The 15299-nt window shown below is 37.0% G+C and overlaps 2 protein-coding genes across 2 annotated transcripts in view; both read right to left on the bottom strand.

Annotated features, from left to right (window-relative positions):
* Positions 1-5472: 5472 nt before the first annotated feature.
* Positions 5473-6664, bottom strand: tas2r203 (taste receptor, type 2, member 203). The gene has a single exon (XM_055215088.2). The coding sequence runs from the start codon at positions 6431-6433 to the stop codon at positions 5504-5506; it is 930 nt and encodes a 309-aa protein (XP_055071063.2). The 5' UTR covers positions 6434-6664; the 3' UTR covers positions 5473-5503.
* A 3035-nt stretch (positions 6665-9699) lies between these two features.
* The window catches only part of cntnap5a (contactin associated protein family member 5a), an 87258-nt gene continuing 81658 nt past the window's right edge, over positions 9700-15299 (bottom strand). The window contains exon 24 of the mRNA XM_055215087.2: positions 9700-11850. Within this exon, the coding sequence (XP_055071062.2) occupies positions 11654-11850 (197 nt within the window). The 3' untranslated portion in view covers positions 9700-11653. The remainder of the gene's footprint in view (positions 11851-15299) is intronic.

The raw sequence follows: 15299 nt of genomic DNA, 5'->3' as shown, positions 1-15299 counted from the left end.
TGCTGTTTAGGCCGGTCACCTTCCGGCTTTCTCAGCGAACAGAAGCTGATTTCCCTATTTGCACGTGCGCCTTATATACGCACCTGGCGGGGCGGCGCCAGCATTATGCAAATATCTCAATGCCAAGTTCATTGGCGTTTTAGTAGTATTCGAAGCAGATTGGTCTCTCTAAGCGAGCTCCCAATTCGTCGGTCACGACGTGACGTCTCCGTTCCCTCCTTCAGGGAACGAGGGTTACATCCGTAACCGAGACGTTCTGTTTGCTAAAATCTATACTGTGAACATGAAAGGTAGCACCATATGGGATTCTTCTGATACCACACTTGCAGAATATCTACAGTACAGTAAGCATGTTTATATGTATTTAAAGAGGTTTAATATTTATTCTAAGTTTAATAAAGTCTTTCCTTTATGTTATACCACAGGCCTGTTGAATGCTTTATTCTGATTGGTTAAGAAATGTTCCATGGGTGTTGATTACTTTTCTGTAAATCGCACAACTGACCTGTCAAATGCAGTGGCGGCCGGTGACTTCTTTTTTAAGGGTGCTCGATTCAAAGTTCTTCACAACATGTATATAACCTGTCAAAATATGTGTTCTGAGCTTTAAGAGATTGTGTGTGCATCACGTGTCCTGCGTCTAAAGGGTTTATGATAAAAGAGACGCTCGCTTTGCCAGATACTCGCATAATCTCATGCGTAATCAGAGTTTACTGTTAAGGGAGTGTCTTGCGTGTATTTTGTGAACGTGAGCGTCTCTTATATCTTAAATGGTTTTGACGCGTGTGCATCAGGCACTTATTTTGACAAAACACGAGATGCACACATCTCTCAACACGCAGGACACATATTTTGGAAAAGGAAACCAGTGCCACACATGATACTCCGAACACTTATTTTGATTTAGCGCCCCTCGGATGAGGAGTCACAAGCCGCCACTGGTCAAATGTCTTAAAATAACTACCAGAGTACTTGTGGTAACCGTGGTATAAGAGGAATAATTGACTCCAGTCCTTTGAAATATTAGAAAATAATGCATAATATTTTCATTGTGTCTTTGCTCCGTCTGTGTTGCTTGAGAACTGCGCTCTGTTGCAGCTACACTTGAGTCTGAGAAACTACTTTGTGTGGCGGAAGAGTAATATACTAATATAATTAAAACTTATTTGTGTTTTATTTTATGTAATCCTGCTATGCATATGAAGTAACTGTTTTATAAAAGCAATAATCCCCGCGAAGCAGTGGTGTTACAGTGCATTTTATAATAGCTAAGGGGGTTTTAGGCACTCCGCTTCAGGACGTGTCAACAACGCCTCTTAGCTGTTAAAAATGCACTGGTAACCCACTGCTTCGCGGGGCTTATTGCTTTAATAAATGTTACCCATAGAACTGCTGACGGTCATTCTCGCAAGAATGACATTTCTAAGTTTCTTCAAGACCCAAAACGTTACCTAAAGGTTCTCTATTGTGAAATCTGAGGAACCCTAAATGGTGAATACCTAAAAACGATGGTCTCTGTGATATATCATGCTCTTCTGCTGTACAGGTATTCATCTAATCCAAACACTGCTGATCTGGCAAAGGTTTAGCCCACTTTATCAACAGCAGATAACTGACAAACATTCTGCACTTCCCGGTGATCTACATGCAAAGTTAATTACCTTCTGTGGTGTCACTCCTTAGTGCCTACAGACTCGTGTTAAATTAGATAAAGATATTCTTCAGGAGAGAGGGAGAGAGAGAGAAAACTAATCATTGTGATCCCTGACAGTTTTATTGTGAAGGGCTTGGCTGCACTGCATTATTGGTCCCAAAGGACAGATAATGATAAAAGCCAAATGTGCTCTTCAGCTGTTTTATATCAGGTTTGGTAAGTCAGGTAAGTCCTCTTCAACACAGTGAGATGCAACATTTTGCATATATGTACACTACCAGTTGTAAGACAGGTGTTTAAAAGATCAGCATTGAGTTTGTTTATGGAGAAACCCATAAAGCAATTAAATCAACCTCTCTATCTTCCTCTCTCAAATACCATTTAAATACCAATATACATTGTATGTTGTGATGCTACTGTACTACGGTTATCTTCATGTTTGGTGCACTGATCTATATAAATGACTGGATTGCGCATGACGTCACAACTGTGAAGCCACCGCGCCGCCATGTTGGTATACCCAAACGTTCTATTTAAATCAATGGACGTTATCAGATTTTAATGATAAAAAATTACTTTACAAGTCTTCGTTTTTATATTTGAAGTTACCCTGTACATTATTACAACACAAACGTCCTTACCATGTAAATAGTTATTTACTGAAAGTTGTACATTTTCGTTTTTAATCAGTTATACATTCATCTTCATTACAGTATCAGAACAGCAGACAGACCGCAGCATATTTAGTATTAATGACAAATTACTCATTCTGAAATCACATATACATATACACATATCCTAAAAATAATCTTGCGTGACTGATACGCTGTAAAGCGGGTGAATTTAAAACATGATTTTGAATGGAAGTCAATGACGCCCTCTGCCTGTTGGGTATACCAAGATGGCGGCTCGAACTCTGCGCTAGCTTCACCTCACGCTGTTACGTTAAGCGTTCTATGCGCAGTCATTTATATAGATCAGTGGTTTGGTGTAATTTTAAAGGTCATGGTGCGATGGTTAAAAAGGTCTAATTTCTATTAGTGTGTATCAAAGTTTAGAACTTAAGGCATAATCTGCACTCCTGCTCCTCCTGAGAAGATCTAGATTACAGATGGTTAACAATCATTGCCAACCTTTTTTTGTTACTTTACTTTTGTAATATTGTCTTCTGTCCATAATCTTTCAATATTGTAATCCTTCAGTATTTTCACTCTTTTTCTAACATCTGATCAGCAACATTGCAATTGCAAAAGCAATTATACAATTAGTGTGATTAGAGACTATTAACTTTACTCTTATATGAATACATTTTCTTGGCACCACATGTGACCCTGCCTGAGAAAAAAAGTACTTTTTTGTGATTACATAAAATCATCCTACATGTAAAGAAACACCCCGTGAAAATATTGATATCTTTAATATTAACTAAGGTCATGTGAAAGATTGAAGTCCATGTGAATTTAATATTGAAATCAGACGTTGATAATGTAACAGTCCTGTCTTGTGTTTTTCCAGTCCATGTCACTTATTTTGAAATTCTGTATTGTCACCCATATTTTGTAGTTCTGTGTAGTTCTTTTGTTCCATTGGTCCACGTTCTTGATTGTCTCCTAGGTGTGTTTAATCAACCTTGATTTCTTTGTGTAGAGAGGGTATGAAGCAAAGTCCCTTTTCCATGTGACCACGCCAGAGCTCTCCCTATTGAGTGGCAAAAAATTAAACAAAATGGCTGGTTTTCATAGCGGCTGCTGCGAAAACGCCAGTAAAACTGACTATTATCAGCTTAAATTGAATTAAGTTGGCCTTAACAGTGACCCTAACAACTTGCCAAACAACCAGTAGTCTGTGGACATTGACATATGGCCAGCCATTGCTTTTCCTGAGATATATGTTTGTCTTGCCTAACACTATTGAACCATCCCACCTAGAACACAAGGCTTATCATAATGGATGTTTTTTAATGAAGGCTCACTAACAAAACTTTGAAATTACACAGAATAAGAGTATTCATTGGTTTATTTTTTTGTAGGATTTTTTATACCAAAATTTTACAGTGGGGGCTGGTGACTTCTTTTTTTTTAAACTCACGATGCGAAGTTCGTCACAACATGTATGTAGCTTGTCATGTGTGTGGTTCGTCATTTCAAAATATGTGTTCTGCGCTTTGAGAGACCGTGTGTGCACCACGTGTCATGCCAAAATAAGTGCCTGCTGCCTTGAACTTGAAAGGAGATGCTCGCGTGTGCCAGATATTCGCACAATCTCATGCGTAATCAGAGTTTACTGTTTAGTGAGTGTCTTGCGTGTATTTAGGGAACGCGAGCATCTCTTTTATCATAAACGGTTTTGATGCGTCTCCAGCAGGCACTTATTTTGACAAAACACGTGATGCACACAGGATCTCTCCACACCCATGACACATATTTTGGAAAAGGGAACCACACGTGACAATCCGAACATTTATTATGAATCAGCGCATCCTCGGAAGTGCAGTCACGAGCCGCCACTGCTGACTACTGATTTACTTCTATTTTGAGTGTTTTTTACAGTCTGAAAAAATACCGCTCCAAATTTTTGTTGAATCTGTTAGCACAGTCGATCACACAACTGCTTTTTCCATTTTAGACGTGTTTTCACGCTATGCTAATGCTGTCGCTTAGAATTTTTGCTACTCAGTTGGCGTAACCACAGTCACTTTCGCCGAAGGACGTCACATGCATACCCTCTTTATATATCCCAGTGTTCTCTCACAAGTCACCATTTGCTCCTCTTAAGATATATTTGAATACTAAAATGATTGATTAATTGTCAGTACTAAAGGTAACAATTATATTGTTTTCATGGTAGAGTTTAGACCATTAATGAAGTAAAAAACCCAAATTGTCTTTCAATCTATAGTACTTATTAAATAATGGGGTTTAAACAATGGTGTCTCCATTAGCCTTCCCTTCATAATTGTTTTTACTAAAAATCCTAAATGTTTTGTTGTTGTTATTAAGACAATTTGTTCAGAAAATGGGACAAATCATTCCTTCTTAGTGCAGAAAAATAAAATAAAAAAGAAAGCACTGCAATTTAAATGCATTTGACTTTTAATTGCTAAATTAAATAACAAAAGCATCTTAACAAATGAAATAAGAATTCATGAATCTGAAGCAGTCAACCATCAAGAAAGAAAACAATGTGCCCAGCCAAGTGCAATGAATCTATGTTAAATGGCTTTCTTAAGAGTTTCACATCAAAAGTAACATTAGCTTGGAGTTCAAACCTAATATATAATTTTGTATGTTGACATTGCTAATCACATTTATATTCTTAGGACATTCACACATCATTTTATTTTTAAAATGTATAATATTCTGTGCCACTAGTGTCATCAAATGCAACTGCAGAAAACAAACAAAGCAACAGTGTACATAAACTTTGCTTGCGTCTTTAAAAGTTTTTTTTGTTTAGATTTTGTGACACCAAAGCAATACAGGATAAATCAGGTTTAGTAAATGCAAATATTCAAGACCTCTCCCTTTTGAAGTGCATGCATGGATTTGACTATAGATTTCCATCAAATATATTGGTGAGATTGTATTCAATGGCTGCAATGTTGCTACGCTGTAAATGTGCCATAAAGAAATTGTGCATATGCAAATACAAGAGCTGCAAATTTATACTGGCAGAATGAACCACCAACACGCAATAAAGAGAAATATATGAATTAACAAATATTCCTGCTAAAAACGAATGCACACGCTTTATATTAAATACACTCAATGATCATTTCATATTCATTTACAGTCTAATACATGACAATAATCCTAAAAAGACGCACTTCCGTAGCCTCATCATGAGCATTTATGAGTCCTCTTTATTCCTCTTAAGTTTTCTCAACAAACTTACAATCCTAACTCGAAACACAGACTGAGAGAATCCAAAACACAGTAGATTGCCCAAGTTGGATACAGCGCAGAATGATATTGTGATATATCTACTGGGATCAACTACATCAAAAAGGTTAAATACGTAGAGAAAAGCAGCTACTACAGTCCATAGGCTGCTGGGTAGAAACACGGCCGCCTGTATCATGCCTATTACCGTGACTCTCATCTGGCTCTTCTGTTGGGATTGAGAAAAAGATTCATTCTGTCCCATTTGTTTCATATGTCCACGAAGATAAACAAAAGTTTTGCCCCAAGATACTGATAATGTGATAAGTGGACATGTGCAATATAACACATACAATAAATTTGACAACTGAAAGAACTTCAATTCTTTAGGTTGATGTAATGAGGATGTGTTTAGCGTATTTATGGTTGAATTAATCGATGTAGCATCTGTATCCATCAAAAATGTTATTGTTCCCAAAGTCAGAGAAAAAATAAGTAGTACCTGAGTAGAAGTAAAGCCAACATATATTACGCCTGTAATATGCCTCTTAATCCAGACTAAGATGGCACGATGTTGTGGAACAATTGACACGTGGTAGAAAATGCTGATCCAAGCGTTGCATGAGAAGTTGCCGGTAAACCCTTGGTAAATCAAAACTCTGGTTACCGTATGAAACCAAAAAGGTGGAATTACAACAGTGTTTATCATAATCACTGCAGTGACAATTTGAAGAAATGCTGAATTGCAAAGCACAGTGATTAACAAGAACCGCATAGGATAGCGAACCGTCACTCCGGCGGCTGGTCGGATTAGCCAAGAGAAGAAAAAAATGTTGACAACGCTGGAGGCAAGGCAGAATGGACTGCAGATTAAAACAAATAGCCATGGTTGCATCATGATTATTGCCGTTTGGTTGTGTCCACACTGTATGCCCGATCTTGCAAATGCCCTGCTTTTCCTGATACATCCAGGATTATATTATGCCATTGATTTAAATGTGCCAACCATACTGTAAACTGTTCCTCATTTGTAAGTCGCTTTGTATATAAGTGTCTGCAAAATGGTTAAATGTAAATGTAAACAAATCACACACATTCTCACCTGGATTTAGAAAGCATGATGCGCAACACTTTTAAAAATATTATGTAATATTTAGGGCTGTCAATAGATTAAAATATTTAATCGCGATTAATCGCATGATTTCATGAGTTAACTCGCGATTAATCGCAAATTAATCGCACATATTTATCTGTTCTAAATTTACCTAAATGTAATTTACCTAAATGTTTTCAAGTTTTTAATGCTCTAATCAGCATGGATTTGGATAATATATATGCTATATGCAAATGTATGTCTACAACAGCCTGTTTACATTTTCAACAGAACCATCAGCCATAGTTTTATAAATGTTTTTGCCTTTAGAAGACCTTGTTCTTTCTCCATTTCTGTTTGCTGCTGCATCATTTGTGACCTGTGCTGGCAAATTGAGTTGCGATGAGCAAATTATATTTTAACATTCTCTATTAAAAATCTGACAAAGCATGACAGAACTATACCTGTTAACGCAGAGCAAAAACAATATCAATGTTTTTCTTTTATTGTTTAATTTTGACATTGAGACAGACCTCTTTAAAATACTGTAGGATAATGCAAGGGTTTAATATAATGACACAACAGATACTTTTCCTTAACAGTTAATCAAACATTCACTATAACAGATTATAGGTGCTACCTGCGTGAAATCTTGTCAAAACTGATATTTTAAAACTGTAGTTTTGTGTTAGATGTCTATATATATCAGGGTCACCGCACACTCAGGGTCTGCGTCAGACATCGCTTTTGAGCCTTGTCACTCTTAATAAATCTTTTAACATCAATCAGATCCCGAACTTTATCTCTCTTAATAATTATTTTAACATCAAGAAAGTCCTGCAGTCTATTTTCTATTATTTCTGAATGCTTTAAAAACGAAACTAAAAAGTGAAAGAAGACGCATCTTTGCTTTATATGGATTTGGGACGGTGCACCTCACAAAAAACATGCAGATAAAGAAAACTGCACGTGCATTTTAGATGTTTAATGAACATTTAGAGTATTAGATTCGCTAGACGATAGCTTAATGTTCTTAATTTTATGAAAAGCTCCGACTCATCTAGACAGCGCGGGTCACTTGCTGCGTCTCAATTCATCCAGCTGTGGGTCAAACAGAAATTGCGTGTTGCGTTAATCGCGCGTTAATAAAACGAGTGCGGTTAAAATGACTTTGCGTTAACATGTTCTTAACATGTTTATTTTGACAGCCCTAGTAATATTACATAAAAAATAAGGATTGTCAGGTTTGATTTCATTGGGACTTTAAGTGTGCATGTCTTGTGTGCAAGTGTGCAAGAGAAATATTTAAGTTCTAGTGGTTGTCAATTCTTCATACTATCACATAGCCTAATCTTACAATAAAAGGCAGCCACATCATAACAACATCCTAGGCAAAGAAAAAATAGATTTTCTGGCTATCCAACTCAAATCCATTAAGTTTCTTATAGTCTGAACATGATAAAAGATCACAACCACCTTTTGATGGGGCTTTAAAACATGACACTCTTACAGTATACTGTAAGATTAATACTAAAGTTAGCACTGTGTTCCTGTGAAGAAAAACTCCACTTTTTTGAAAATATGCTCATTTTCCAGCTCCCCTAGAGTTAAACATTTGATTTTTACTGTTCTGGAATCCATTCAGCCGATCTTCGGGTCTGGCGTTAACACTTTTAGCATAGCTTAGCACAATCCATTGAATCTGATTAGACCATTAGCATCACGCTAAAAAATAACCAAAGAGTTTCAATATTTTTCCTATTTAAAACTTGACTCTTCTGTAGATACACAGTGTACTAAGACAGACGGAAAATTAAAAGTTGTGATTTCTAGGACGATATGACTAGGAACTATACTCTCATTCTGGCATAATAATCAAGGACTTTGCTGCTGTAACATGGCTGCAGCAGGCGCAATGATATTACACAGTGACCGAAAATAGTCCCCTGCTATTGAAAGATACCAAGGGGACCAGTGATGCACAGGTCAATGTATAAACAACCCGCACCCGACCAACGTTTTCAAATACCCCCCCCCCCCCCCGCAACTCAGACCGTAAAAAAAATATATATATAAATTGTACCCGACCCCCTCCCTGGCCCGCATTTTTAAAAAAGTAGTAATTGTGTAGCCTCTTATGGAATGGCTGAAATTCCACAAGGGGGCGTATTTGTTCCTCAGACGTTGCACAATAAACGTGACATCCAAATATATTCATTATAAATTGTGAATGAAAAGTGAGATTCGAACGAATGTCCGTTAGTGAACTAATTGTTTAAACTATTTATATCGTAATTCGTTCAGAAATGGCAAGATTGTAAGATGAACAAATCGTTTTGCATTAAAAGGCTTGGATATTCCATTTCCGTGGACTTTTGGGCATTTATGAACAATTTGTTTTGGACAATGTCACCGAAGCTGATAAAGGGAAGCCCGGTTCAGGTAACTAACAACTAGATTACAGTTTTATGACTGCTAAAAATCATATAATGCTTTGTGTGTGCGCTTAATGGAATCCCGAAAGTCTGAGCTTTCCAACGATGTGCCGCATGACCGTATATTTTGAAGATTTAATGCTTCAAAGTTACAATGACGTAATGTAGCCTCACGTGCAAGGGAGGGGGTGTACCGTCTACGGCACAGTGTTCCTTATCAGGTTAAAATAGTTAATTGGCATCTTTTTTTTCAAAAAACCTGACTGACCCCGACCCGAACATCATTAAAAATATTTTTTGGATGACTCGCAACCGCGCGTAACAGCGGGTGTCCACAGGCACCTGCTTATTTCGAATCAACTCGCGCATCTCTGAAGGGGACTACTTTTGGCCTAGAAAATTGCAACTTTTAATTTTTAGTCGGTCTTTGTACATAAACATATAGAAACTCTTTGGTTATTTTTGAGCGTGATGCTAATGGTCTTATCAGATTCAATGAGTTATGCTAAAAATTTTTAAAAAAAATTATTTTCAAAAAAGTGGAGTGTTTAAAGTTAGAAATCCATTGGCAGCAGCTTGAAGCCAACTGAATCGATACATAAAGTTTTGTGGTTACATAAATACATGGCACAACAATGAAAAAAGTGTCTTTTTATTAAACATGTATTTACAATATAGCTGTACATTTACATTCATACAAAACAGCCCCTAAAATAATTGATATCAATAAAGGTACAAAATAGTTTGAGAGATAAATATATCAAAGGACACTTCAGTTTCCAAAGAGAAAAAGAAAGATCTGTCAGTCCAGTGCTAGAAGAAACAAATATCTTTGTGCCAGTTAAAGTCAAGGATTATTGGAAAAAACAATACCAATAAATAAACAAATAAATAAATCCACTTATGTAGAGCCTCTCGTGTATTTCCTTGGTTGTGTTAATTTAGACTTGTGGCTTTTATAGAAATGTTTTGAAAATTACGTATGAACATGACAAAATCTTCTGAGTTAATACTGATCTTGTATTGGCAAAATGTAAAAGACTTATTGCCACAATTAAAATCTACTGAGTAGTCTGTTAAGACTCTGTTATCTAGATCATTGCAACGTCAAGTAAAGGTATTCTTGTCACCTGTACATGATTTTCTCTGTTAAAAGTGTGTCTTCTAGACATTGTGAACTGATGGTGGAGATTCTGTGACAATAGACGTCTGTTTATACCTGGTATCATTATCTATTTTGGGTGGTTAGCTGAGACAGATCCCTATGGTAATGTGTATAAAATGAATCTCTTCTGATAAGACTTTATCTAAGTTTACTTACAAAGAGCAAAAATCTCACTGACAGGGTTATTTAAGTTATTTGCTTATAAATCCGCATGCAACCAGTAAAGGTGACATTTTTTTGTTGCAGCATTGGATGACATGACTGACAGGTGAATGGCTTCAAGAGGCATTAATGCTAATCACAAAAACAATTCCTCCAAATGTTTCAGTGATCGGATCACAAAACACTTAGGACACCATTTAAAGCCCCGTACACTTGGATTGGATCGATTTAATCACATTAATACCAGGGATAAACAGGGGCAGATTGTTTTGGGTGGAGGGGCGGGTGAAGCTGTGATACTACATTGATATAATGCATTATTATCCTGTCAGTGTAATCACAGCTCTGATTCGATTGTAAGTTTGTTCAGTTAACTAGAATACCTTAACATTTAATTTTACTATCGTTTTTCATGACTTGCATGCCTTTGAGATGTTATATCTATCAATGAACAATGTTCATTTGGGACAAAACATTAAATGTTTGTTTATAGATTTAAGAACGACTCAGGATTTGTTCATTATAAATATGGCAGATATTTCACATCATAACACATATGGGTATTGTTACATCATTAAGCATCAAGTTTAACTTTATATCATTTCGAATCACTTTACTAAATAAGTTTAGCTTCTGATAGCAGCTTCTCTTTGTAAAAATAAAATGAGATGTACTTTGCATTTAAAAAAACTCTTTGTTTTAAATGGTCCTACATTTTTTATTCTTTACAATTAGTATCAGAAAACTATGAGCCAGATTTTTACAGGCCACTGTACTGTCAACCTGACGAATTATATAATTTGTTTAGCATTCCAGGACTGGGGTTGGAAGCTTGCCTGCTACAATGTTGTCACCTTGTAGGTGTCCCTAGAAATGTTCCCATGCTTTAAAAACATGTTGCTGGATGACAGATCTCTATCCTGGAGTAAACATGATGAATTAACATGCACTAAAGCCCATTAAGTCTGTTACCCTCCATTTCAACTTCTACCCAAAAGACATTTTATGAAATTATAATAAAACACCTTCTAACATACCACTCACATCCCAAAAATGACCTACAGTACTGTAACTTTAGTTAATCCAACACTTGGGGCAAGCACTGTGAGAACTACAAGCTACTACTTACATAGATCAGAGGATTCTGATGCTCCCAAAGCGAGGAAACCTCCGACAAACGATCCTTCCCGAATTTAAAAGGGCTTTGCTGAAGGAGATACAGGTGGAACTGATATCTGAACTGAAAACTACAAGAAGTGTCCGTCAGATGTAATATTCCTGCATGCTGTCTCTTATAGGGTGGTGGAGGTGAAACTCTGCCCTGTAAGCGGCTTCAAGGCTACGTTGGTGCTCTTTCTCCTGGAGGCGTGCTGTTCTTTGAGCCTGTCGATGCTGGTATAGGAAACGGCTCATCACTGCCAGCACACAGAAAGTACTGAAGACCACAGCCGTAACTACACCTGTGAATCAGAAAGTACTTTCAGGTTAAGCGTATTTAAAAGTAAAACTTTTAAAAGTACAGTAAAAATGAAAGTTGTGTGTTATCGTTTTTCCTAATTTTTTAAACCCATATGCCTTTATTCAGCAGAACAGTAAAGATAAACTCTATTCTGTATAATAAAAGTGAATGGAGACTGGGGCTGTCAAGCTCCAAATGTACAAAAGTGCTCTATTAAGGTATAATATAAGTGGTCCATTTCACTCATTTGCTATTTTAGCCCTCGAACAATGCTACCTCATATGAACCACATTTATTTTAATTTAACAGTGTTTTTTTGGTCATTTTAGAGCTTGACAGCCCCAGACATCATTAACTTTCATTATATGAAAAAGAGTGGCCGGAATAAAAAATAAAAATCACACAAAGGAACAGAAATGACATATGGGCTTTAGAACAATATGAGGTGGGATGAATGATGATACAGTTTTTACTTTTGCGACAACTATTTTTTTAATCCCCGTATTTATTCTCCAAATATCCTTTTCCATCCTCTTCCTATGAATCCTGCTGAGGACTTCATGACCCTTTATGAAAGTAAAGTGGCCATCATCCACAATTCAGTCTCCAACACCCACGCCTGGTCGCATCTCCCACTCAAAAGCTAACCTTGTATGAAAAAACACCTCCAAGCACTCACCGAAATGTGTGCACCGTTCTGCCTTCTTGATCGAAAGAGGGCTCCCTTTCCTCTTTTTTTTTACTGTCATGCATTCCTACACTTATGATTTTAAATTGCTCTGCAACCTTCTAAATTTCAGTCATGCTCTTTGAACATTTTTGTGAATTTGTGTTGTTTTTAGTTTGTCCCTTTTTTAGTTCATTTTTATCATTAAAAATAATAATAATAATAATAATAATAATAATAATAATAATAATAATTGAATTATTATTATAATAATGTATAACATAGCCTAATTAACAATTATTATCATTATCTGATATCACCTTTTGTACAAAAGTTCGTTGGTTCTTGAATCTGACTTTTTCCAGCCATGTTATATTTCAGCAGTATCACCACAAGACAACCTGATCTCACGAAAATCCATGTTATAGAATTAATTTATTTTTTCAGTGACGGGACCACAGATGTTTTTTCTTTGTCACTCGCACAGATTCCTTATGTCATTTTATGTATTGTTTTCTCATAGTTTTTTCCTATTTTCTTACCATTGTCGCTTGGGGTTAGGGTTAGATTCACTTTCTGTTACATTTTTAGACATCCTAACCAAAACCCAACTCTAACCCCAACACCAGGCGAGAATAGTTTTAAAAGCGTAAGAAAAATCAGTAGAAACCAATACATAAAATTACATCCTAACATAAAAGTACATCCTAACGCAAACCCCAAATCTAACCCTAACCCCAAGCGACAATGATCTGAAAATAGGAGAAAACAATACATAAAATGACACTAGAAATCCGTGGGAGTGACACGGAAAAGACATCCGTGGTCCTGTCACTGTGCATGTATCATTCGCCACTAAGTCAAACGTATAAAACTGAAACTAAAACGTGCGCACATTCAGCAGTCTCTCTTAGGGCAATTCACATAAAACGAGTCTTTGCATCTACAAATGCGCAATGGAATGATTCAAAACCTCAAAGGTCTCAAGATGTGCTTTAGAAAACAGAAATTGCCATGTCAGCTTTTGCAGGCACTGACATGAGCACAACGGTCAAACACAGTCCTTCATTAACCCTTGCATGATCACTGTCTATGTTCAAGTTCTTCTTCAGCCTGATGCCCTATCCACCCTCATCCCAAAAATATTTTCTCATCTGAGGTGACCTATTTGATCTCAATAAAGTAAATTATCTCTGAAAGATGAGAAGTTTGCATCTCTGTAATGATCTTCAGGCTGGCAGAAATAGGATATTGATTATTGGGGATGTTAACTGTCTTTCCCTTGCACTTAAACAAATAGACTGTACTATGGCTACGTTCACACGTACATGGCTACTTTGAAAAACGGAGACATTTATCTTCGTTTGCGCCCTTCGTTTACACGTAAACTTAGATTTTGCCTTTGAAATCGATTCTTTCTAAAAAGTTCTGCCAAAGTGGATATTTTGATAACCTTCGTTTGCACGCCTGCATGTAAACTGAGACAAACGGATGTTTAGGCGGGCCAACGTCACAGTATGCGGCAGAACTCGCACCTACGTCAAAAGTGTGACCTATGTTTACATGTGCCTGCTACTCTGAACGCTTCCATGATCACATGTGCAAACTCGTTTAGTGTGTTTGTATTTGCAAATACTGCTGCTCCATTATATGGAGGAGCAGAGAGGAGTGCTCGGAGGTCAGCAATTTTACGCGTGTGCGCTGCAAGAACCGGCAGGCGGATGATGTCAATGTACCGCGAGAGCCAGTTGAGAAATCACATGTAGAGGTCTAATTTTGAATCGCTCTTGTGGTACTTTGACGTCATTGAACACCTACTGCAACAACTCCTCCCTCCAACACAAACAACCAGTCCGCGTCAAAACCAGCACCGGTGATTGGCTTACGTGGGCTTGAGCTTCTCTTGACGGCATATATGCACGGGTATGTGTAAATGAACACTTTTCTGAAAACTGACATGTGTGCATGATATTATTTTTGAAACCGGAGAGGTTGAAATGTCCGTTTATGAAAATAGCCGCCCACATGTAAACGTAGCCTATGATCACATCAAACAGATCACATAGCTTTTCTTATCACTGTGATGATGTGACTCAACTCTACATCTAATTCCTTCTTTCTGCCTCTGCAATTTCTGGATGTCCATTTATAACCGCAAGCTCAATCTTGACAAGATGCAGCTCCTCTTCATTCCATCCTGAACCTCACCCATCGAATCTCTGTCCATACAGTTGATGCCTCCAGCGGCGTGTTATCTTAGAAGAGCAGTTCTCCTTTGTGGATCACATCACAACAAGCATACTAGGCCCTATTGTTTAATGATCCATAACATAAGAGGAAAGCACCCTTCTGTTATAACTGCTTGCACAGGCTGTAGTGATTTCACTGGCTCTGACTTTGGTAGATATTCTTATTCAAAGTGACTTTACAACGCGTTCAAGGTCTTACGCATTCAAGTCATATGTTCCCTGGCTAAGGATCTTTAAAAAGCAAATGATGTCTATTTAGTACATTTACAGTAATAATGATTACTAGATGAACCTAAAAAGAAATTGGGAGCAGCGAGTTAATAGTTTTACATAACTTTCCACATTCACTTCCTCCTCTTACGGAAAATTGATGTTGTAAACTAACTGTGAACCATTTTTTGTGACAGTTCCAATAAAGATTTTATTACCATAATTTACTGCACACAACAAATTACTAATACAAAGTCATGGCACCTTTCTGAAATAGAGAGATTAGAAAGAATAGATGAACATAAACAATATGTGAGATATAGT

This window comes from Misgurnus anguillicaudatus, chromosome 17 (genome assembly GCF_027580225.2).
Source record: "Misgurnus anguillicaudatus chromosome 17, ASM2758022v2, whole genome shotgun sequence".
NCBI classification, from domain to species: Eukaryota; Metazoa; Chordata; class Actinopteri; order Cypriniformes; family Cobitidae; genus Misgurnus; species Misgurnus anguillicaudatus.
The sequence above is the reverse complement of the archived record's forward strand: the minus strand, read 5'-3'. Positions and strand labels throughout refer to the sequence as shown.